Source organism: Centroberyx affinis, unplaced genomic scaffold (genome assembly GCF_046629955.1).
Source record: "Centroberyx affinis isolate AG114_WGS23_722 - 3 ecotype Tasmania unplaced genomic scaffold, CSIRO-AGI_Caff_v1 ptg001070l_1, whole genome shotgun sequence".
In the NCBI taxonomy this organism is placed as follows: domain Eukaryota; kingdom Metazoa; phylum Chordata; class Actinopteri; order Beryciformes; family Berycidae; genus Centroberyx; species Centroberyx affinis.
Genome location: NW_027279619.1, coordinates 397,350 through 421,919, shown reverse-complemented (window position 1 = coordinate 421,919; position 24,570 = coordinate 397,350). Strand labels below are relative to the sequence as shown.

General features: G+C 44.4%; 1 protein-coding gene across 7 annotated transcripts in view; it reads right to left on the bottom strand.

Annotated features, from left to right (window-relative positions):
* Positions 1-21,759, bottom strand: part of ebf2 (EBF transcription factor 2) — a 28,127-nt gene extending 6,368 nt beyond the window's left edge. For 5 of the 7 annotated variants that reach the window (XM_071523137.1, XM_071523139.1, XM_071523142.1 and 2 more), the window contains exons 1-6: positions 21,626-21,759; positions 19,251-19,407; positions 17,296-17,359; positions 15,533-15,588; positions 15,341-15,414; positions 13,891-13,959 (exon numbers count right to left, since the gene is read on the bottom strand). In XM_071523137.1, the coding sequence (XP_071379238.1) occupies positions 13,891-13,959; positions 15,341-15,414; positions 15,533-15,588; positions 17,296-17,359; positions 19,251-19,407; positions 21,626-21,759 (554 nt within the window). The remainder of the gene's footprint in view (positions 1-13,890; positions 13,960-15,340; positions 15,415-15,532; positions 15,589-17,295; positions 17,360-19,250; positions 19,408-21,625) is intronic. The other 2 variants (XM_071523140.1, XM_071523141.1) reach the window with 2 other exon arrangements.
* Between the last annotated feature and the right edge of the window lie 2,811 nt (positions 21,760-24,570).

Below are 24,570 nucleotides of genomic sequence, written 5' to 3'. Positions count from 1 at the left end.
TTCCTCCCTTGTGAACGGGCCCTGGCTCAGAACCGGCTCTCGGTTCCAAAACTGTGTCCAATATTTCTTGATTTGAGCTATTTTGTCGGAGGACAATCAATATTGTTGTTGGCGGCGGGTGATTATAATTTATCAGTGAGAGCTCGGACCTCCAACCTCAAAGCTCAGCTGAGGGTGGAAACGTGCAAAAGGGCACATCGGCGCCTCTCCCTCCCTTAAACCACTTCCTCCTTCCATTTCGTTTCTCATCTGTCTGACTTTGTCCTCTTTTCCTTACTTCTGCTAGCTAGACATTCTGCATCATACCTCTATGACAGCATGAACTGAATAGGATTTAAAGTCACTATATGCTTGGTGTAGAAGTAAACATATACATTGCTTTGTGATTCTGAAGAGGAACACATTCAAAGGTGTTGTGTTTCATTTTACTGCCTCCTTTGAGAGTCATACAGTATGTATATTTTATCCAGGGCAATGATTCTAACATTATGGCTCATTTTAAAGGCTAAAGGGGTAATTTATAACAGCATGGGGACCTCATTTTGGGGTTTAATGACCATGGCCATGGTCTGGCTGTGGCTTAGTCACACTACTTTCCTTGCCACTTGCTCTTTGGCCACTTCAAGTTCATCTAGCCAGCAGTGATCACTGATCCCACTGAGTGACACTGTCAAACTGTACTGCAGTGAAGCCTCAGATGCCAGAATCACGACCCGAGTTGAGAGGTTGTCGACATCCGTCTCAGGCTGTGTGCATTAACTTCCTTAGGGTTCCTGACCTTGTTTGTTGACTTCTCCTTATCATTCCCTGTTTATATGACACCCGATCGCTCACACACACACGCACACACACACACATACACACACACACATACACACTCACACGCATGCATGCACACTCTAATACACTGACACCCCCACCTTTGCCCCCCCTCCCAAAAACCCATTCAGTCAACTTTTCACCCCCCTCAGTTCGGACGCACACAGCTGCAAATGCTGAAATTAAAGCGAGACGTTGACGCATATATTAGCATGCATTAGCCGCTTCCCCCTGCCCACTTAACATGCAAATCTCCCAGCCCCGTCGCCTCGCACCTTCTGCCACACATTCATTTGCTGAATTATAATTAGACTAATCTTGCATAATTAATAAGAAGTCGAGGACCCTCTGTTTTTTATCCCCCTCCTCTATTGTGGTTGCAAAAGTTTAATATCGCTGTTGTTTGTTTTTGTTTTGGTAATGTAATACACCCACACACCTCCCCATCCACAGGGAAGAGATGAGGAGAACATGCAAAGAATTGGAGGTGATCCTGATGTCATAGGGAAATTACAGAGAAAGACTATTTTCAAAGAACTCCTTTAGCTATAACATGTTTATATTTTCATCTGTGCCTTGTTCTGTACATTCACACACTATCCTGTTCTATAAATCATGCATAAAATGATAAATCCATTTGATTACAAAACTGTCAAGACATTACAGTAACATAGTGCAAATAAAGCTAATGGGAAACACATTTCAACTTGGAAACATATAAATAAATGTCATAAATGTTCTTGATGTTGAATATTATTTGTTGTATTCAATTTATTAAACTTATTCCAAGCCAATAATTTTGAACACTTGAGCAAAAGGCTTTTTTGGTAATAAATATAATAAGTGTTACTCTGTTATTAATGAATGAAAATGTAATTGTAGAGTGCAAAACATGTTTCTATGTCATAAGATTATTGAAAGATCTAACACCAAAACTCTTTAATGATTTTATTTGTCCCATATTGATGACTAATAGAAAACTGAGAGAATTTCATGAAGCAGTTTGCAGTTGTCAGCACTGGAAACCGAGCTATAACTTCTACAACTGGCAACATCTAGGCTACCCTCCACAGACACACTTACAACAGGAAACACAAACAAAACACAGACCCAAGTCTTAGACCTTGGGATCATTTTCCTCACTGGCACCACAGGGAGTCTGTTTTTTCTTTTCTGTCTTCCCTTCTGTATCTCTGTCAAGGCCTCCAAATCCCTTTTGTCTGCATCTGCTTCAGTTCCCAAGACTAAACACAGGCCACGCAGCGTGAGGGAGCCGACCCAATGGTGACAACTTGCTTAACTAAAACTAGTTTAAAAAACAAACCAGCAAGTCATGACACCAATAACAACAACAGAGATGCAGTTCTGTAAATATTTCACTCCTCAGTGTGGACCCTTAGCTTCACACTGCTCTCTGCTTTGGGGCATCTGTTACACATAAGTGTTACACAGTATGTTTTACATATGGCCTTAATCAGGCAGCAAGCACCTAAGCAGCATAGGACCTCTAACAAAAATGTTCATAGGCATTCATCAGCACTAATCACTGTTGACATAAACTGCCTTTTCACATAGACATAAAACACATCACCCTCTGTGCTCATTGTAAATGAAGGTTTACTGGTAGCAATGGATCTTGAAGCAATGATGCAAAAGGCTTTAGAGAGAGTTAGAGTCCAAGTTAGTCAGCAGCACAACTAAAAAAGTTTGTCCACTCCTCTTTTTCTCTGGGTTTAGCATCAGGTCTCCAATTTTGGGCAACTGCATCAAAGATGACAAATTTATGTCCCAATAAAAATATGGGAATTGAGGGAGGAAAAAAGGAAAGGAAAAGAAAGAGGAGGAGGAGGAGAGAGAGATGAGAGTTCAGCAGACATGTGGATGCCCTGTTCTCCATCTGCGACACAGTCAGAGAGGTGGAGAGGAGCAAGGAGCGAGAGAGATGGGGAGACAGGAAAGAGAGCCGGTCCCCTTCGTTATCATGTCCCTACTCTCTAGATGACAGACATGGGGGATGTAGGAAATAAGGAGAGACTGAGGAAGACTGAGAAAGAAAGAGAGAGAGAGACAGAGAAAGATGGAGTGGAAGAGAGAGAGAGAGAGAGAGAGAGAGAGAGAGAGAGAGAGAGAGAGAGAGAGAGAGAATGTTGACGTCCAGTATTCAGGGCCATCACTCATCAGACATCCCCTCCATCACACCCCCCCCCCTCACCCTGAAAAAACAAAACAGTGTCCTGACATGGTGGTGGAGGGGGGGGGGGGGGGGGGGGGGGGCTAAGGGGAGGGGAGGGAGGGAGGGGAGGGAGGAAAATTAGGAAACCAGATGTGAAGCATTAAAACATACTGACATGCTGAGGGCCTTCCTCTGCCACACTCACACACTAACTCATACACAGACACAAATACGTGCACACATGCATGCATATGTCACACATGCGCATGTGACACGCCAACATATGCATCGTCACAGAAAACACACACGCATGCATGTCACAGAAACATATAAATATACAAATAAACACATGCAAGCAACCCCATGCATACAATCAGCCACACAAAACGATACACATTAGCAAGCACACAACCATAGCACATCATGAGCAAATAAAAAAAATCATATGCATGTAAGCACTCATCGAAATTCAAAAAATATGTAAGTAATGGGTCAACTAAATGCTGTGGCTGGAGGCTATAGGCTAGGATTTGGATAAGCCAGTGTTGACCTAAGAATGTTTCACGCCAAGGCAGAAATCTACAGATGGGTCGTCATGCATCAGTGTATGGATATGCATCCAATTAGTACATGTACCGGGGCAGAGGAAGGGTTGGGGGGAGGGAGATGGAGGTGTTTTGTTTTCCTCCATGGGGAGAGTTGCATTGGGGGGAGGTGGAGGTTGGGGGGGTGGGGTGGGGGGGGTGGGGGGGGTGGGGAGTAGTAATAAATACCCCTGGACCCGGGTCCCCTGGCAGACTGGAAGCTAGACTGGTCACCAGGGTTAACACCCGGGGCACATGACCTTTGACACTGCTAATGGGGCACAGAAAACCCTCCACGAACTGATACCCCCTCTGTCGCATACCACCGCAGGACCTTTCACACCAGCCTCCCAGTCCACCCCCCTCCTAAAACACACTGGGATATCTGTGGCATCGGCTTCACTCGCCTTTCACCAACAAACTTCACATAGCCCGACTGACCTCATGTTACATTTTTTTCTCCCTGTTTTTGTAATAGCTTCTCTAACACACATCCTATCATAAATGAATCATCAGTTTTCATACATGTTGGTTCTCTTGAATTTGAGATGACTGCTAAACTTGAAACCTCGGTCTATTTTGTATTTAGCACATGACTGGTCACCACTTTAATCTGATGTCTAATAGTCTGATGCCAGTTCTAACGCAGGAGTTGAGTGAGTTGAACCTACACACACATGCTGACATATGAAACAGCAGACTGATAGGCACCTCAAACCAGCTCGGTGAAATACTGACTCATTGATCAGTGGCAACAGAAACACTAAGCAGAGATCCCAGGCATGTAACAGACGGAGGGACTCAGGTCTTTATAAAGTTGCCTGGTGGATTGGATGTGCCCCTATGGCCTCTTCTCCACTGCCTCCCAGGCTGGCTTCACCCCTGCAACCTCAGCCCCGGCCCACCCCACCTCTAAACTTGAGAACTGTGACAAAGCCAAACATTTAAACCACTAGTGCTGATTTATAGAGCTTGGTAGTGCTGTAAAACCTTCAGGCTTGCCACCGCAAAAGTGGCTGAGGCACAGCGTGGCTGAGAGGGAAAGAGGAGGTTGAGAGGAGGAAGCTCTGTCCAGCTGCTAAATATGAATTTTAATGGTTTAAATTGAATTAATGTTTAAGTTTCCCAAGCTTAACCAAAAAGCATAGAATGCATACAGAGTGGTGGCCACATGGGACTGTGGTCAGACTGCCAAATAGATAGATATGGATAGATATTCAGAGTCAGGAGAACATGAATTCACAACCAGAACAGGGAATAAAACTCCCATCAGTGGCCTGACCTCTCCCAGCATGCCTAGTGTGTCCTGAGGGACGACGATTCAAAATATACTCTCATAACTGTCAAATGGAGACATGGAGCACCCACTAGGGCTGAATAGATTTCAAACATACCAAAAGGTCATCTAAAATACACTAGCACTAATCATGCTTTGTCAATATCATTTCAATCATTCAGCCAGTAATCAGATTTTCCAATAACTTGTGTATATCAAAGCACAACCCAAACCTTCCTCTATAAGAAGAACAAAGAGTCTGAGATGGATGCCACAGAGAGGGAGAGGAGAGGAAAGAGAAGCAACAACAGAATGAGAAGAGATGTCTTCTTAATTAGCCAGTAATGATAAGATCTGACAAACAACATCTGTTTCCAGAAAGAGAGGGGGGGGGAAAGCGGGAGGGAGAGGGAAGGAGAGGGCGGGAGTGAGGGATAGGAAGGAGGAGGAGAGTGCGAGAGAGAGAGAGAAGCGGCTGAGAAACCTGTGAAGCCTAGACAAGAGGGACCTGCTTGTAAGAAAGTAAAGGGGGAGCGGAGGGGATGTGTAAGGGAGGGAATGCTGTGTAGCGTGACACAATAGAGGAACGAAGGATGAGAAGTATAACAGAAGTGAGAGAAAGACAGACAGGGGAGAGAAATCTGACAGGGTTGAGGGAGTCTAGGAACCAGGACGAATATGACAGACAGAGGGAGGAAAACAGATCAAATTGAGAAGAAGGAGGAAGATAGGCAGACGCAGAGAGGGTGAGCTGGATAATGGTACTTGAGGGAGAGTTGGGGGAGGGAGGGGGGGAGGAGGGAGGGAGGGAGAGGTGGAACGTGTGAAGAGATGGGTATGGAATCACTCAGAGGTCCAGGGTGCTGTAATTTACTGTCCGTGGCTAATCCACAGCAAATGTGTGGAGCCAAGGACTGGAGAGAAAGGAGAGAAAAGGGGAATTGGAGGGTGGGGGAGGGTGGGGGGGGGTAACGGGGCCGGGGGGGTAAGGGGGAGGGCACAGAGACTGTCGGGGCGCTCAGCATGCCTGCTGGGAGCCTGTCAGCGGTCACATCACCCCCTGCCCTCAGCCCTGACGGATTCATCAGGACCATTACACACTCACACACACACACCCACGCAGCACCCACACACTTACAAAAGATTATAGTGACATCACAGTTGTTAAATTGCCGTTCATGTTTTCCTTTAAAATATATTTTGCCTCCATGATGAGGAAAACACCACAGACATCTGTTGCATAAATGATCCAGATACAGCCAGCATCAAAACACAAAAAAAACAGAAAAAGCAGAAAAGCCATCCATCTGGTCTGTGGTACCCCGACTTTATTTCCTCCTCTACCACACACCAGTCTATTCTGCACTCGCCATACCACATCATCTTACTTATTTCAAGTAGTTAGCTAAAGAAGTTATTTAATGTTGATGTTGTACTATTTGTTGTGTGGTTGTCTTACAGTGAAAATTGTGTCTGTACTACATGCTTGCCTGATTGTGCTGTCCAAGGACCACAGGAAGAATAACAATTGCCTCCGGCATCCAGTATGGATCTTTAATCAAATTTAATTAAAAATATACTGCAGATGTGTAAATATTAGTGTTGGGGAATGTTTTCAAAAAGTGAAAGGTGGGGAAATATCAGAGAAATCTGAGTCCTGGGAAATCTATTCTGTCCAGATTCCTGACAAACAGACAAACAAACAAACAAAAGTCACTTGCGGGGCCGGTTCAGCAGCAGGGGGCATTGTTAAGTCATTAGTGAAATTTAAGACCTTAACAGAGACGGTTGACCAAACCCACTCATCCATCCCCCCACACCCTCACAGCTCCACCCAGAGCAGCAGCGTCCAGCCAAAGAAAACAGACCCTGTTCCTAAATACCACTGCTAACTGGCCTCTGACTCCACACACACACACACACACACACACACACTGACACAGACACACACACACACAAACACATGAGATCCTGATTATACTGACTACACATATCCCCTTACAAAATAAATGGCAAATGCAAGCATCTCACATGAAAAATAAACCCACAGACACAGGCAAACCCATAGTCACACACACACACACACACACAAACACACACACACACACACACACTTGCTGGCTATCTGAAGTACCCTCTAAATCACACTAATCTGCCCCCTTCTGATCCGCAGAGTGCCCCTACTTAATCTCTACACTGCTCAACCAAAGGTGAACCCTATTAGTGGCCAGACAAATGGGAGGGTTTGCCCCAGCTACTCTGGGAGTGTGAGGCCATTCAGAGAGCCATTGAGACGCCCCTCAAAACTTCTCATCTACTCCCGTCCCCACTGCATCCCACCCACCCTAAATTCCCCTACCATTCCTCCACATTAGCCCGTTCGCAGTCCATTCCCATTTCCTGTCAAAACATCTCTCCGCTGCGCTCTATTTCCGACTGCCCCCTCCGTAGGCTCTCTCAAAGAAAACAAGCCGGGCCTGTTCCTAGTGTCAGGGTTCAAGCCACAACACCCGACGCGGCCCGAAGCAGAGCAAAGGTGACAAAACACAAACGTGGTTCCTAACCTGCCACTCACGATACACTTCCTGCGCGCGCCGGAGTCCAGGATCTTCCCGGTTCACATGAGACCGCTTCCCGAAAAAAAGAGCCCGAGCCTCACGAAAGGTCCCCGAACTCATTTTCGCCAGCCTCAATCTGAGTGAAGCCCTCGCTATTTCAAGCAATACCTGTCAGTGTATTTGATATTCCAGACATTGCATCCACTCTCCCTGTCTGTCTTTGTGTCATTCTCCCCCCCCCTTCTATCGCCCCCAGGGAGGAGCCATCCCCCAGTCCTGTGCCAGCTGCTCAGTGGTCCAGCCTGTGTGCCGCTCGGCTGTGTGAGGCGGTGTGCACTGGAGCCTCAGGGCCCTGTCGCCACGCTGCCTGGCCCCCTGCCTGAGGGGCTCGCTGACAGGGGGTCTGGAGGGACTGTCCAGTACGAGCCACCAGGGAGAGACCTGTGACAGCGGACTGAAGGGACCCGTGTGTGAATGTGTCTGTGTGTGTGTCTGAGTGCATGTATGTACTGTGTATGTGAGAGACAGGTAATGTACAGTAGATTTATACATATGAATATCTCTATGTTTGTGATGTTGCGCGAAAAGGGTCAGAATCCAGAAATGGTAGGATTGGATATCTCAGAGATTCTCTAGAGAATACGGACCATTTCCAATGCATATTCGGGTGTTTGTTGACAAATACCATATCTGGTCAAATATGGACTAAATATACATCTTTAGGATATATCCTTGGATCTTAATGTCTACTGTTTGTTGTCCGGGAAGCACCTGGATAAGTGTGACAAACCGTTCCTACTCCAGAGTTCAGATACTCTGTGGATATAAAGTTTTAAAATGATGTGATCGGAGAGTTATCACTCTGGGTTTCATCACAACCGCAACATATTAGGAAATATCCAGGCAAGGATATCTACTGATTCTGGGCCTTTTTTCACTTGTGTGTGTGTGTGTGTGTGTGTGTGTGTGTATCTGGCAACACTCTCTCTTCAGTGATTTCCAAGAGCAACTGTAAAGCTAAATTTGCTTGTAAAACGAAGGCTTTTTTAAGATTAATTTATGCTGAATGAGAATACAATGGTTTTGGTATGGCTCGATAAGTGCTTGTGATTTGTCGGCTGGAAGACGGGGCACGCTTGTGGGTCCAGAGGTCATGAGATGAGTTTGTACGGATGGTTTATAATGGAATTGATTTGTGTGATTCAGACAGCACCCCCAGCACAGCGCTGCCCCTCAGGTTTCCTCCCCCAAGTTAGAGCTGAGTAATCTTCAAAAGAACCATCCTCAAACCAGCATGATGAAAAAGGTAATGGTGGCAGCGGCACAGCATGCCCATTATCAATAATACACAAGGAGCAAGGGGTTCAACTTTATGGCTAAATAAGAATCATATACTGGGAGTATGAAAAACAATCTCCTAAAATGACATTGTTGTCTCATACATAAAACCCTCAAGTGTATATATGGTGACATAACAGAGCTGCTTGGCGGCAGTACTCGAGTACGCATCTGGGAAAGGGGAGGAATTCGACCCCTGACACAGTCCAAAAAATGTTGCTGTTCTTATTCTTTGGCTGATAGTTTAATGTTCTTTTCCCAAAGCCTTGCTCCTATTTCCTTGGGGGTGGTGTTGGAGAATGAGGAGACTGGTGTTCCCCACCATTAGAATTATAAGGAGTATTAAGCTATCCCACTCGCCTGGGGAGCAGGTACATGTCAACATAACTCAAAGCTCAACATATACAGCAACTCAGAGCTCAAGGCTGGCAATACACAGACATAGGGGTGATTCACAAGTACAGGAATCCCCCAAATCAAGGCAAATGCTCTCCGTCTTCATATTCTATTATTTTAAGGCCTTACAAGAGCAGAGAAAGACAGAGATAGGGTCCTGAGACGGATAGGCAGGCACAAGCAGGTGGACGGACATTAACATTAACAGATGGCCAAACTGCTACTCTGAGAAATGGTAGTAGACTCAGAGACTAGGCATTCACATACAACAACAAATGATATGTGAATAGTTTATTGTCAAACTGTCCAGACAGTCTTAATCCGTAAAGACCCATAAAGATGGCTACAGTTTTACTGCACCACCGTATTGAGACTGTGTGTGTGTGTGTGTGTGCCTACAATCCTTCACTGCAAGATGTCTTTTCAAAGGAAAAATGGGTTTGTGGATTAATCTAAGCATATAGAATTAACAAATAATAACCGTAATAATCTCCATCCAACCAAGGAGTTTAGTAATTGAGCAGATAAACTGTCAGAAAATCAGGAACAGAGTTGCTTGTTTGCCTCAGCAACAAAAGGTACAACTGTGTACTTTATTTTCTGAGAGTGTAGATTTCAAATTAAAACTATCTACTAGACACTGATCAAGATAAAAAGAAAAGAAAACAAATGCTTTCATGACTGCGATGACTAGTTGAAAACAAACCTACGGTACATGCACATAACTAGAATCAAGACTACAAACAGATCAATACAACCCACATCCTAAGATTAAGAGCAATGGATTCCTCTTGGAGCCAAGCATCTGAAGTCAAGCCATCGCCTGAGAGCACTAATCATTGTTCAAACAGGAGGGTGATAAACTCTCCGCGAAGAATGGCCTTTTAAATGGCAGACTTAACACACTCATGGCACTGTGTATTTAAGGTGGAAATATATTATTTTAATTTTTGTATTAAAAAAGCTTGATGTATGTATATGAGTACATGAGCCTTTGTGAGATGGCTCATTTTGCATGTGGGGGAAGGAAAAGCCATATTGACAACATTGGAAAATTCCCATTGATTATTCTTCTTTTCTCTGAGCGCCGGCTTGTTAAAAAAGACCCCTCTTGGAAACACGATCAATTAGTGAGATAGTGCTTGCCATTGATCACCCCCACCCATAAGGCTCTTGCCTTGCGATGGATCCCTCCACACTCTCCTTATGACCAACTATTGATCTCAGCCTCCTAGCCAAATATAAAACCATGCTCTTACACGGAGAGCTGCCCCCTCCCACCCAAGCCACATCACCCATTCCTACTAATACTAATACTCATACTGACATCTGCTTGTCTCCATTGTAAACCCATGGTTCACTCATAAATACAGGCCAGCTTTGGCCCAGAACCAATATAGTTTCGTACAGGTCAGAGGTCAGCATGGCAATAATGCCGCCATTAACAGATCTGTCTGCATGAATATTGAGAACTCCTCGGAGTAGAGGGGGTCTTTGCAGTAAAAGTAATGCAGACTTGTGCATAATACCAGTGTCATACAAATACTGCCAGATATCCCAGGCAGCCATGTCAATAACAGCAGATTAAACATGTCCAATACAAGGTATTATGGCCAAATATAAAAGTATATTTAAGTTAGAATATGTATATCAAAAAAGAAAAATCTTAAATACATTGAATATTTTCAGGAACAGAGAGAACACATGACGATAGTTAGTGAAGATTTATTATGATGAGCCCAGAATCAATCAATCTAGCTATCTATTGATCAATTATCTAACCAATCAGTGAGCAAGCCAGCCCATCAGTCAAAGATAAGTGGCATTCTCCAGACAAAGAAGTCCCATCAGGACTGTGAGTATAAAAGTTCACCAGTGGCAGGATTAGACAATTGTAAAACTATTAGACACAGCAGGCAGCGGGGCGTTAGATAATGCTTTCCTATAGGCAACTTGAAGAGTCATCTCTCTGTCAACGACTGCCCTTGCCCTCTTCATCCCTCCACCCCTCCACCCCTCCACCCCCTTCACCCCTCCCTACGGATCAGCTGTGATCTCCTCTCTCCCCTTTCACTCAAATCAGGATTAGGGAGAAGGAGGGAGCGCAGCAGCAGGAGAAGGGGAGGGGGGTGGAGGGGTGTTGAGGGGTTGAAAACCGAAACAATATGGAAAGGAGATTAGAAAAGAGGGGGTTTGGGCCGTTTGGGGAATTGCAAACTCCCTTGTGCTTGGGTAGGTGTCCTAATGACACTGCCTAATTATTGCAAAATTAGACAGGCTAAAGGGAGGGAGGGGGGCGGTGGAGGGGTTGGTAACATGAAGGAAAGGAAGAGAGGAGGAATTAAGCAATAGGGAGCAAAAAAGTAAATGTACACTAAAAGATGCACGTGAGAGCACAGACGGTGAGAGAGAGAGAGAGAGAGAGAGAAAGACAGAGAGAGACAGAGAGGGGGGGGGCAGGCAGCAGTATAGATACAAGCTGAGAGGGTGAGAAAGGGAGTGTAGGGCTGAGAATAAGAGAAAAAAGAGAGAGGGAGGAAAAAAAGGATAGAAAGCAATGTCTGGGCAATGGGAGCGGGTGGGCCCCAGCGCACTGCATGTTAATTGGAGAACAGGTGTTGGGGCTGGGAGCAGGAGGCTGATTACTGGAGCCACAGAAACAGACCGTCTCCTCCAGACACACACACACACACACACATATAGACATCCACACACAACTGCACATGCACATACACACACACACACACACACACACACACACCCACACACACACATGAATAATTTAAGACCCAAGCAGTGACTGGGGAAAAAGGTCAGAGTAGGGGTCACAGAGACACATAGACAATCGCACATACATCCATATACATACATACATAAACACAGAAGGATCCCCACACACTTGAAAATATACATCCATTTGTGTGCACACAATGTATACACACTCAGCACGTACACACACTTTTTGCTCTGTCAATCTTTTTACCCTCTCTCTCTCCCTCTCTCTTTCTCTCTCCATGTTTGTTATACACACAAACAAACAAATGAGCAAGCTCACATAGGCAGGAAAGGTGGGATAAAAGGGCGCAGCGCCAGGCGAAATTCCATTGGCTTATCACAAATTAACTGGCTGCTAATAGGCCGCTCCCTAAGGACAGGATTCCACAGGCCTGTCAAGAAGGAGAAGCCCCCACCAGGACGGGATATGCCCAGTGTGATTAGGGAGTACAGTAGGTCAGTGATTCCATTTAAATCAATCCTCATAGCCGCACTACCAGCCTGCACACACGCACACATATAGATCTGTCCTTCCTCACCACCACTACTTACGAACAAATTTCGAGGAGTTTTAGGCATGTTAGGAGGAAGAATAAGGGCGGGGGGGGGGGGGGGGGGGGTCATTGGGAAAGTAATGTGCTACAGTAAATGAGAAAAGCAGCTGCTCCAAGGTATTCTGGGAAAATTCAAAAGACAACAGCCCAATTTTTCCGTTATATGAAAACTATCTTCAGCAGAGATCCTTTGAGACACACTGTCAACAGCCAGCCAGCTTGAACTGAGGAGGAGAGCGAGCGAGGGAGAAAGAGAGAGAGAGGGAGAGAGAGAGAAAGAGAGAGAGAGAAACAGAGAGAGAGAGAGACAAAGACTGAAGAAAGAAACGGGTCCTTGACATATACAAAGTGTGTGTTTTCTGCAAAGAGAAAAGTAGAGAGGATGGGAAGGAGGTGTAGCGAGGGAGAAAGAGGAGGGAGAGGGGAGAGGAGGAAGAGCGAGAGGAAGGAAGAGGTGATGAAGGTTGCACAGATGACATCACAGAGAAAGTATTTCACATGAGGTCTGCTTATGAGCATTCATCACGGCGGTTAATGCCAGGCAGACACTGTGGGACCTCCAAAATCCCCTGGACGTGGAGGCCCTCACACACGCCGATTACAGCAACGGCCATCCGGCCTAAAGCCTGATAACTGGCTGTCAGGGTGAACATTTACTACATATGTGAGCCTGTCGGACGGCATGGAAGACCCTCCACATGCTCCTGTTGAAGGAAATATCTAAGCTTTCGTTGGTTTTGGGTGCCACGTCAACCAACAAGTGGTCAGTGTAATGAGCGACCAGATTGAAACAGATCCCAGAGAGAGAGACAGAAAGACACAGGAGGCAGAAATTGACAGAGATACTGTATGTATTACTGCCTGAGCTGGCAAAGATGTCGCCGAACCTAGACACTTGTGTTGATGCCGTGATGACTGATATGGCAGAAACACTAACTAATATGGACACATACCCCTATGTCATAAACATAAATATTTATATGTGAAATGTGTATACACACACACACACACACATTAATATTTATATGTGAAATGTACACATACACGAACATTAACATTTACTGTAGAATTACATTCACCCCACCTTCCTCCTCACATATACATATACATCCTAGCTGTGGCTTCTACTCTGCTGCCTTTGCTGAATGGAGCGCTACTCTTCTCACTAGAGTCTCTGTCTTTACTGGTCATAAAGGCAGTGGCTGATTTGTGAGATCTCATCACAGGAACAACAAGTTGTGGGTCTCTGCCTTCACGCTAATCCATGATCTCTCTCTCTCTCTCTCTCTCTGCATAAGATGTGAGTGTGTGTGCACAAAGAAACGAAAAGGCAGTGGGGGCAATCTGAACATGGAGTATGGAGAGGTGTTTGGTAGAGGTGGAAGAGATTGTCAGGGAAGTGATTCGGTGTCATTACCTGTCAATGATGACTGGGTCAGAGGGCGTCTCGTTGCGGTTACCGCAACTTTTCTTCTCACAACAGCGGCTGAGTGTACAAATAAAGAGACAGAAAAACACAAGAGCAGAGTCAGTGAAAAAAGCCAAACAGGAGGACCCATCATTTGTCTGGCCCATCCACAACCACAGGCCCAGACTACTCTGCCCTGCAGTCGGCCACGATCCAGCAGCACACAAAGGAGGCATGAGAGGGGAGGGGAAGAATAGACAAAAGAATAAAAGAAGGAGAAAAGGTACATCAACACACCCTACAAACAGTGAGAGACCATTCAAAAGTGAAAAGCCAGCCAGGCAATCTGTCACATTGATTTCGAAATCAAACTCAACCCCCACGCAGCCTCACTGCGCACACACACACACACACACACACACACACACACACACACACACACACGCGCACACACCCCACCTCACAACATCCTACAATTCGTCAGCAGTCCTGTCCGAGGAGCCTGCTGGCCACCCAGCCCCCCCTCTAAGTCCCCTTCACTGCATAACAAAAGTGCCCCCACCCCTAACCATCTGCCACCCCTACACCTCGCCTCACCCCTCTCGTGTCCCAGCTTGGCCCTGCCCTGCCCCCCTCCGCCCCCCTGTCAGACGGCCTCACTCCCCAGCTGTGACGCTTGCCCTCTGCCTCCTCGGCTCTGTTATTAGCCAGCTGTGAGTCACATTCGGGCATCTGCTGGCTACACAATGGCAAAGCCCACTCCGTCTTAGTCCCTCTCCCCATGTCCCAACCCCCTATCCTTCCCCCTGCTGCCCTCAAATCCTGGGTCACTGCCCCACTTCCAGACCACTCTCTCTCTCTTTCTCTCACTCCATCCACATCCCTCTGTTCACCTATTTTCTTTATACTCCAAATACACTCCTATACCCAAAACCCTGCAGACAGTATAAGAGTAGACTCTTTAGACTTTATTAGACGCAGCGTTTTCAAGCACACTCTGACAGAGGCCGCTACACTTATCATCGGAGAAATTTTGACAAAGTTCTCACATGCTGTCCTGACTAAACATAAGTGTTGGGGTTATATGTTTGGGGGGGGCAGACTATTCCCCTAACGTGTGTCTGGTACTGTCAGAGGAGGTCTGGCTCCAGAACTCCAGGCCTGAGTGGAGCTCCAGGAAGAAACAGGAGCTGGCCAGGGACACGCTGCGTTACAGCAGAAAGCAGCAGGGGGCTACCACTGTAACAAGGATGATGACAGACAGGCTAGACTTACAGTTCAACCCCGGTCTAGTTTTCAAATAGTAAGGCCCAGAGCGTTGTCCCAAAACCACATGTCAGGCTCGTTGAGACAAAGCAGAGTGATGGAGAGTAATGGATATTTTGATTTTGTCCCTATGGGTGTCGGTTTGTATGTGTGTGTGTGTGTGTGTGTGTGTGTGTGCGTGGATGTGACTCACCTGCACATAACCTCATGTGTGAGCAGAACTCTGCACATTTCTGGATTCTTGTTTTGTCCCTCATACTCTATGGGCTGAGAGCAGGAGAAAGAACGAGCAATGGGACAGATTAAATTTCATGTACAATCAATCAAACTGTGGCTACATACTGGAAGGTCAAATCCCCTCAAGAAGCCTAAGAGAGTAACCAACCTGTTTAGTGACGGAGTCAATAAGTCGTGCATAAAGATCCTGTTCTGTACGAACCCCTGCACAAAGAAACACATAATTAAAACACATAAAAATTAAGAAACATGGTTTCTTAGAGATAACTAAAACTAGGACTTAAGTCAGGCATGGAAAAGATTTTAGTAAACTGAAATAAATTCTCAAACAATGCCTGCCTTGGTTGAAGTCAAAACTGGAGCATAGGAAAGATCAATCTATAAATAAAGACACTTCATTGATACTATTTACTTTTTAACATTGTTCATAGAAAATAGAATAGTAAATTCAGACTGATTCTGTTGACCCTGACTGCCAAATACTACACAAAACTAAATAAAACAAAATAAAAGTAAACATTTCTGAGATTTGGAGAGAAACTATTAAAACTATTAATTAACCCTGCCTAACATGCTGATAGTAAGCTAAAATTGCAATAAAAATAAAGACAATAAAATAAAAAAATCTAATAAAAATTATATTTTTTGTCTAACTCAGATGAAAAATGGTGCTGGACAAGTTCTCAGAAAAAGCATTGGACCCTGTCCACCAAACATGGAGGAACAAGATCGGCACGCAGTTTATATTTTGTCTTTGATGGTTTCTGAGGGAATTGGGAGTTATTTGATGTTTGAATGATTATTAGTCATGTTCTGGTTTGAGGCCAAAATTCAGAATCTATTTCTCACGATTTGTCAAACTGTTCTCCGTGTGGATATGTTAACTTCTCACTTCTTCCCCAGTTGACTGGACTGACAGGAGATTACAGTTGCACATCAACAGGTGAAATATCATCTGATCAGAAAGACAAACTTTGTTCTAGGGGTTTTATTGAGGAGCAGAGGTTGGCTTTGCAACATTTCTCCCTACTCTGTGATCTCCCGCGCCTCCGAGTGAGCTTTTCGAAAACACCTGAACCTCTGGATGCTTCAAATCCACAGGTTTTAGTTCTCCTCTGCTGTAAATCACACAAGAGAGGGAAACGACACGTAATGAATTGCTCCTCAAGAGAAGCATGCTTTATCCAAGGATTTTTATCGAGGCTTTGGAGAGTATTGCTTTTAAAATGTGTTCCTCTCATCAAAGTCTCGATTGAGATGCCTTTGATATCGCTTGGGGGAAGGGGGTGAGAGGAGGGGGTGCGGAAGAAGTGCTTCTGGTGCACTTGTATGTTCGTGTGTGTGTGCGTGTGTGTGTGTATGGTGGGTGTATGGGGGGTTGCTCTAGAACATGTCTTTTATCTTCTCTCCCATGGGTGCCACAGCGATGGCAGAGTAGGGGCAGCAGTGGCTCATGGGAACCAAATTTCTCTCTGTATCCTCTATCTGATGTTGAAACACCATGGGGGAGGTGGGGGGGGTGGAGGGTGTGTGTGTGTGTGGGGGCAACATGCACCTCATTTCCCCATACATGGGCCCAGAAGTGGCTTCTCGCAGAGCCGTACAAACTCGCTGATTAGACGATGAGTGAACGGTAATTTATAAGCGCTGTGAGGAAAGGTGAAGTGAGGCGCGGGAGGGTGTGGAGGTGTGGGAGGCAGCAAGGAAGGGAAGATTATTTAAGTGGAAAGGTGCATGTCATGTTAGGGCACCGGGGCGGTGTCACTGATAACCTTTTCCAACTCCCATTATAGAGACACGGGGCTCAGGATAATCAAATTAGACATCTCAAAGGGCGTGGATGCACGGAAACCTGCAATCCACTGTACTGTACTGTATGTGCTTCCTGAAAGAACGGTCCACTCTACTCACCGTTGCTGTAGAGCAGCTGTAGCTTGTAGTGAGTGCCGTTGTTGGTCTTTTCTCCCGTCTGCTCCTTGGAAAGAAAGGACAGAGAAGCAGACAAACGCAGGACAGGCAGTTAAGCACACTGGGGGCACGGTTAAGTACAGCTGGGCATCCCCAAGCAGAGTTAAGCACAGTCAGGCTCTCCTAATCCTCCAGCTCACCCTTCGCTGGGAGCAGTGTTGAGATCAGAGGGTTGTAGGCTCAAACCCCATATGGGACAGCGCGTTGTGCTCATAAGCTGAGTGCTTAACCTTGAGTCAGTTGCTCTTTGTAGAGGTTGAACTATCATGTCTAATAAGAAATCCTAAAGCCTTGAGATCAAATACAGTGGTCCTCTCTGCAACGAGGTAGTTTAAAATATGTGCATGGTTATGTGTGTATGTGCATTTGCGTGCTGCCGTGCACATCTGTGTGTGTGTGTGTGTGGAAAGCGTGTTTCAGTGAGTGGAAAGTACTGTACTGTGAGAGTGAGCAGCAGTCGACCTTGACAGAGAAACTTCCTTTCCTCCATCCCTCCTTCCCCCAGGCTCTCCACCACCCTCTCCCTCTCTCTCTGTCTCTCTCTCTCGTTCCCCCTTTTCCTTCTCTTTCTCTACCTCTACTGGTCTTTCTAAGTGGTCTCAAAGGAATGCTCTCTGGTCCAATAACCCAGGAGGCCGGCATCACAGAGACGAGAGCGAAAGAAGGAGCAAGAAAGAGAAGAGAAGGTTGGGGGTGGAGAGAAGCTGGGGATAAGGAGACAGTTGGAAGGAGAAAAAGGAGAAGCGGGGGAATTAAGAGATATGAAAATAAGCAGGAAAGCAACAGAGAGATCAAAACTCAATATCGAGCGCGGGATCGAGGCTCAGCGTCGAGAGAGAGGCCGAGGCCTGGCGTCGAGAGTGAAAGTGTGACTTGTAAATATACACAGAGGAACATTTATTTCACCATACCACTGCTCTACCTCTGCATAATAACAAAACAAAAACAGATGCCAGGGTAACCATGCAGAAAATGAACTCCTCTGCAGCCGTCATATTACTCTGCGCTGGCCTGTGTGGCACAAGGGGGAACACACTGACAGCTTTCAGCCATGGCATTAGAGCCGCCGCCCTCCCCCTCCCTCCCTCCTAACATTCATAGTAAAACAATGTTTGAACTTCAGTTGACAGGACGGTGTCCTCTTGTCTCTCTCAGAGGGGGAGAGCTGTTGCCAGTTTAGGAGTTTCACGCTCCCCTCTGACTTTGACCACAAGGCAAAAATATCCATCAACACTGGGCATAAGGCTCCCGCTCCGGGCGGTACACCCTCTCAGTCTCTCTCTCTCTCTGTCTATCTCTTTCTATCTCTGTCTCGTTTTCTGAACCCCACAGTGCACCTTTCCTTATTTTGGTCTTGTCCGACCTGAGGAATTCAGCTCCCCCCTCAGCAGTATTTAGAGTATGGGGAGTAGGGGGTGTGTGGGGGGATTGGGAGGGGGGGGGGGGCGTGAAGGAAAGAGACTTTGATGATTAGTTCACTGTATAACTTAACAGGAGCAAGCATAATTTGCATTTTAAAAAGTAGTGATGTCCTCCTAATGAGGCAAGCTGCTAATTAGTCATTAGATATTCTTTTTCAATCCCACATCATCAGCTCATTGAGGGTACAGCTTGTGTAAACATGTAGCCGTCAGCTGTTCGATATGCTTGGCTTTATTGGGAATGGGTAAGATCAAGTTGAGCACCTGGTTACAGGATAAGGCTATGCAGTAATATATTGCTAATATATTCCACTGATTGTACACTCACAGTTTTTCAGATACACCTTCTTCTGTATTGTTATAGGTCTATGTTGGTAGACTGAAGGAATTCCACTTATAGCATATGCATTGAGAGTATATGGTGATTAGGTGACACCTCAAGTAAACATACAGACAGGCACATATTCAGACACACACCTTATCGTGCTCAACAAAGTCCACAAACGCAGTCCTCTCCACTTCTACAGGTTGGCCGTGTCTGTCATAGAGTGCCAGGACAAAGTGGAAGAAGTTGGACTTGCGGAGATTGGAGGGCGGCTGCTTCTCAAAATGAGCTCTTGACAGAGCCACTCCACTGAGGAAACAACAGGAGGAGACAATCAGCACACATCTTCTAACCTTAATGGCATCAGAGACAGTCAAAGCATATATGTTGCTAAATATATGGGAAATTTGTAATCATATTTACTTCATAACTTGATTAACCTCTTGAGCATTCCTTCTTAGGATAACATTCATTTCTCAACATGTTCAGTCTAACTGGTGAAGTTATAATGAATGAAACTTGTTAAAAAAAAAAAAAATTAAAAACAGCAGGCCCATTGCCAGGCCTGCAGATAAATCATGAAATATGAAAAATACACCTAATTAATCTAGGTGAATGCATTACAATTCAGTATATTTACTTTACTGAGGTTTTAAAGGAGGTTATTGTAGCCTGTAGGTGAGGATTTTTCTATATGCATTTATGAGTGTTAATATAGTTTTTAATAGAATAGATAAAGAAATCACAAAAATTATAGTTTTATTGAAAATTATATTTTTAGGGTTAGCCATTTGACATGTGGTTCAAAGTTTGATTTGCTCCAAGTGTGAAGGCCTATACTGTTTATTCATACTTCAGCTCTTCACACAGTTTACCACAACTATATTGATAGGCCTAATTTGTAAAACATTTTGCATATTCACAAAACAATTTTTTTCTTACTATAACAGACCCTAAACTGTATTAAAAAAAAAAAAAAAAAAAAAAAACTTTGGATGATTTAGACTGCAAATTGGGATTCTTGAGTAGGGCTGTTGGCGTAGCATCTTAGCCTATATAATATATAATAATATTTAGAAAAGTTATTGTTCCATAATTTAAATTAATAAAAAAATGAGGCCTCACAATCCCATCAAAAGCAATGCTGGATCCCGGGTCGATTATCAAAAATAGTTGCAATACATCTTTTTAACCTATGGACACACATAACCTATTTGTATTAATTTAGTTTAATTCGGTATTTTATAAAATGTGGATAGGTCAAGCTATTTATTTTCAGAAAACTCTAAACTGAGCAGATTATGGATTTTGCCTGACAGCCGTAAATCTTGGCCTCTGCCAAGAATAAATAAAGCCGAGGGGGAAAAAAGCCTTAAAAAGTTATTTCAAAAAATCAATCAACATTTTTTTAATGGTGTACGAACGGTACGTTCGTTAAAATATATCTCAATATTAAGCAGTCTTATCACTGTTGCATTAGTCTTTGGTACCATCAATTGCATTAAATTATACATATCTACCGTTATCTAGGCTATTTATTACAGTACACGTTGCCTTTTAAAGAAATGTTTTTTCTTAAATTGAAGACATTAAGGCGCTTTATTAAACTAGGCCCACAATATTCTGTAAATTCTGGGTATGATAAGGTACATGGATATTTGGATCTGTGTTTCGGTAAAGAAATTGGCTAAGAATGAGATGGAGAGGATGAGGGAGCATCAAGAGGAATGTGGGAAACAGACTGGCGCAAGCAGAGGAATGACTGTAAAATTTAAAATTCATTCTTAAATTCGACGAAAAAATGTGGATAGGCTACATGCTGAAGTGTTTGGAAGAACTGTGATTCTGAGTGAAGAATTTTAGGTATTTAGAAATGTCTTTAAACTACCACCAAACTATTGAAAAATGTCTACATTTATGTAGGCTATATGAATCACCCTTCCAAAAGAAACTGTATTTTAGGTTAGGTCATGAAGATTTTGTAAAAGCTTAGGCCTATGTCAAATTCAATCGTGACACAACTTGTATGTTGGCCTATTAACATTATTTTTCTGAGCAGATGCTCCTTGTGGCATGACTTTATGTCGAGGTCTAATAGTTCTGTTTGTTTTCCTTTTTGTGCCATTGTTGACAGTGCTACCCTTTCCCCTAAAGTGAACACAGCCAGACCTTTTCTTTTCTTTTTTGATCAGTTAAACAAATGTCAACTTCTATACCTGACTGTTTTGACCTGTTGTTCTTTCATCACATTTGATGAGGTTAGATGAGTTTGGGGTCTCTAAAGGTGACTCCAGTCATCTTTTGCAACAAGTAGCCTTATTTGCGGCACTTTTCTGTACATCTGTAAGGACTAAAGACTATTCTTTCGTTGTATGTTCAATCAGGATAAACCATACTGTATGCTATACTACTGAACATGGAAACTAAAACCCGATTGCCTGTTGACAAGCGTATTATGGGAAATAATGTCTGCTCGCCAGTAGTGAGAAGGTAATGTCAATTAGGAGATGATGGGATTGCACTGTACCTTTGCGCCGCTACGTTGGCATCCACAACTCCGACATTACGCACCCACGACCGGACCGGATCCATCTCCTCTCCGAGACTTCTCTCTTTTAATCCGCTCACTTCTCGTATCAGATGCTCCTGGATCCCGAACATTTAAGCCCTATCTTAACCGGCTGGGTGCACTTTTTTGAACTTAAGAAAAAATGAGTAGAAGAGCTAAAGCACTTTGGCAAACAACGGAAGGTCCGCCTCAAGGCGCTGCGCTCCTCAAGAGCGCTGCAAGATAACTGAGCTTTCAGAGAGCTGTCAGATACAAATAACCAGTGCTTTAAGGTATCCTAGATGGCTTCTCTCTAGAAATCCTTTCAGACTTTCTTTGAAGGCTGAAACGAAGATAACAGATATATTCCCCCACTGATTGCAAGCATTGTCCAAGCGCAATCTCCAGCGTCAGCTCGAGCGCAGATGATCACCTGTTCGGTGGACACAACTCCTAAGACAATCTAGAGCGAGTCGGTCACAAAATATAGCCCGGGGTAGGTGTGTGCAGAATGCAGTCCCAGATCAAATGGCCAAATCGGATCAAACAGTTGATCTAAGGGCCAGGAAGCTCGCAGTGAACCGCTGTCTTGAAGCATGAATGAGACCCTCTGCCGGGATAGAGTATGGAGGAGGGGCCTTAGTGCCATATGGGGGACCGATTGTTGAAATGGATGCTCTCATTGGTGTAAAGTGCATCCGTTGTTTGGACTTTTGCCAGGTTTAGCATCCAACCACTGACTCTCTGAGCTCTTCCAACTTTTCTCAGATAAAGTTTGGCCGGTGGTGATATTAGGCTAGTATCGGAAAATCAACACATTTGCAATTACAGTTCTTATTGATAAGCAGACGATAAACATCTTCATGAAGAAATAAATAGCCTACATTGTGGTGCAAGTGAATTGAAACGTCCTCTTTGTATGTCGTGCTTGTGTGCGTGTGTGCGTGGGCGCGCGGAAGAGGGGGGGGGGGGGCTACAGCAATCTCTAGGCTATAAGGAATATAATTCAGAAAATAAATCGATATCTACATTTATCGGCCGCTCATATCATTCAAAACATCAATTAAATCTTTTATTGTCCATAGCAATAGAAACGGTTCCCTATTCTACTTTTTTCTAGGCCTATATAGAGTTTTTTTTTTGTCTATTTGCATAGCCTAAATTTTGGTTTAGTCAAATTCTGCCCTGATGTTTTCCGCTAACAGCCTACTAGCCTAGTGAGTTGTCTACTGCAAATCCAGTTTGCTCTATTCATTCAAGTCATCATTTAACACAAGTGCGCTCTCGGCAGGCGCGTATTCAGCAGCTCGGCCGTCTGCTCTCTTTGAATGCAGTGATTCCGCTGAGGAGGCAGCGCATCAGTGTCAGGCTCAACAATGGTCGTCTGGTTGGTCCATCAATCTCCACCAGCAGGACAGGGCTGCGCTCTGATTGGCTTTGGGGCCGCAGCCTGACAGTGCCCAAAATCAGTTCACAATCAATAGGCGAGACTGTCATTGTGATCAAATGCAAACTCGCATCACTTTGAAACAAGTCTGACACACAGAAAAAGAAGGGTTCTTCTTCAATTAAATACTAAAATAAACCAGAATAAAGGATACACAATTGTTCTAAAAAGGTTCATTTTGCTGCTGATTTGGAACAGTTCATGCATTCTAAAAAAGGTTAATTATCACACCAGAAAGGTTCTAGGCCTATGCATAACCGTTTGAGCGTTATAGAAGGGTTCTTTATAGCACCAAAAAGGGTTTTACTATGGTACAAGCGGACTATTTAGCCACACGCCTTTTTGTTAAGAGTGTAAATGTTATATTTTCTAGGCTGAACCTACTTTTTGTGATTTTTAAGTATTGTTCTTCATGTGTTGATGATTTTGTCATGGCCTACAAAACGAAAATGTGCGCCATGCATTTCTTGCAGACTTTTAAAATTAATTTCCGTTCCCGTTCGTCTGGCGTTGAAAAGGAAAGTTTTTTTGTTTTTTTTTTCAACCATGGTTCCTTGCCCCTTACCGAGGCTATTGTCTCTGTGTGGAGTTTGAGCGCCTGGACAATGAATGTAAATCTCCCCCCTTGGATCCCGCCTCAGCCCACCATCTGCCAGCGCGGGACAAAGTCAGATGTTCCCCCAATTATGAGAACAGTCCTGGGGAATCCTGCCGCTGAGTCTCCGCCCTGTCGCCGTGTTCCTCACACACTTCCCCTTACTCTGATTGACAGCTCAACCCCAAACCATGAAAAATCTCTACATGCTGGAAGAAGCATGATGACTCACACCTTACTGGGATAAAATTCCTTTACTCCCCGCAAAACATCCGTGCCCGAGTTTCAGGAGAAATCAGGGAGATGCACTCTTAAAAAGTGCTGCTTGTGGATTTATTGGTCCTGACTGTCCCGTGTAGGAGTAGCACCATATGTGAGATGAAGGCAATGCACGCGCAGGCTTGTTTTCAGTGCCTTGCTAATCGGCTCCAGTGTTCAACCCAGAACCTTAAGTGCACGAAAGAATAAAACTTCTAAGTTGAGTGCATGTTTACAGTCTGCAGTTTAAAAGCTAATTTGTAAGGAAATTGTTAGAAACTCATTTTAGCTTCACATTGCAATGATTCATTATGCCCACTGACATATTTTGAATAAAAGTGCAACGAATCCTTACAACCACAACTTCAATACGTGTTCTGAATAGGTTTTGGCAGATTTGATCTACTTTTTAGCGTTTTGCAGATGCAAAAATAACAACAGGCTAAATGAGATCCTCCTTTGAACTAATTAAACAACATGGCCTTCTGACTACATCATCACACACATCAGAATAATTTTGGATCATTGAAAACAAAAGTTGAATAGTGGTCAAATAAGCAGTTTTCCTTTTCTTAACCAATCTTTCTGTTTTTGATTTTTTTTAGGAGAGCTTAAAACTTATTT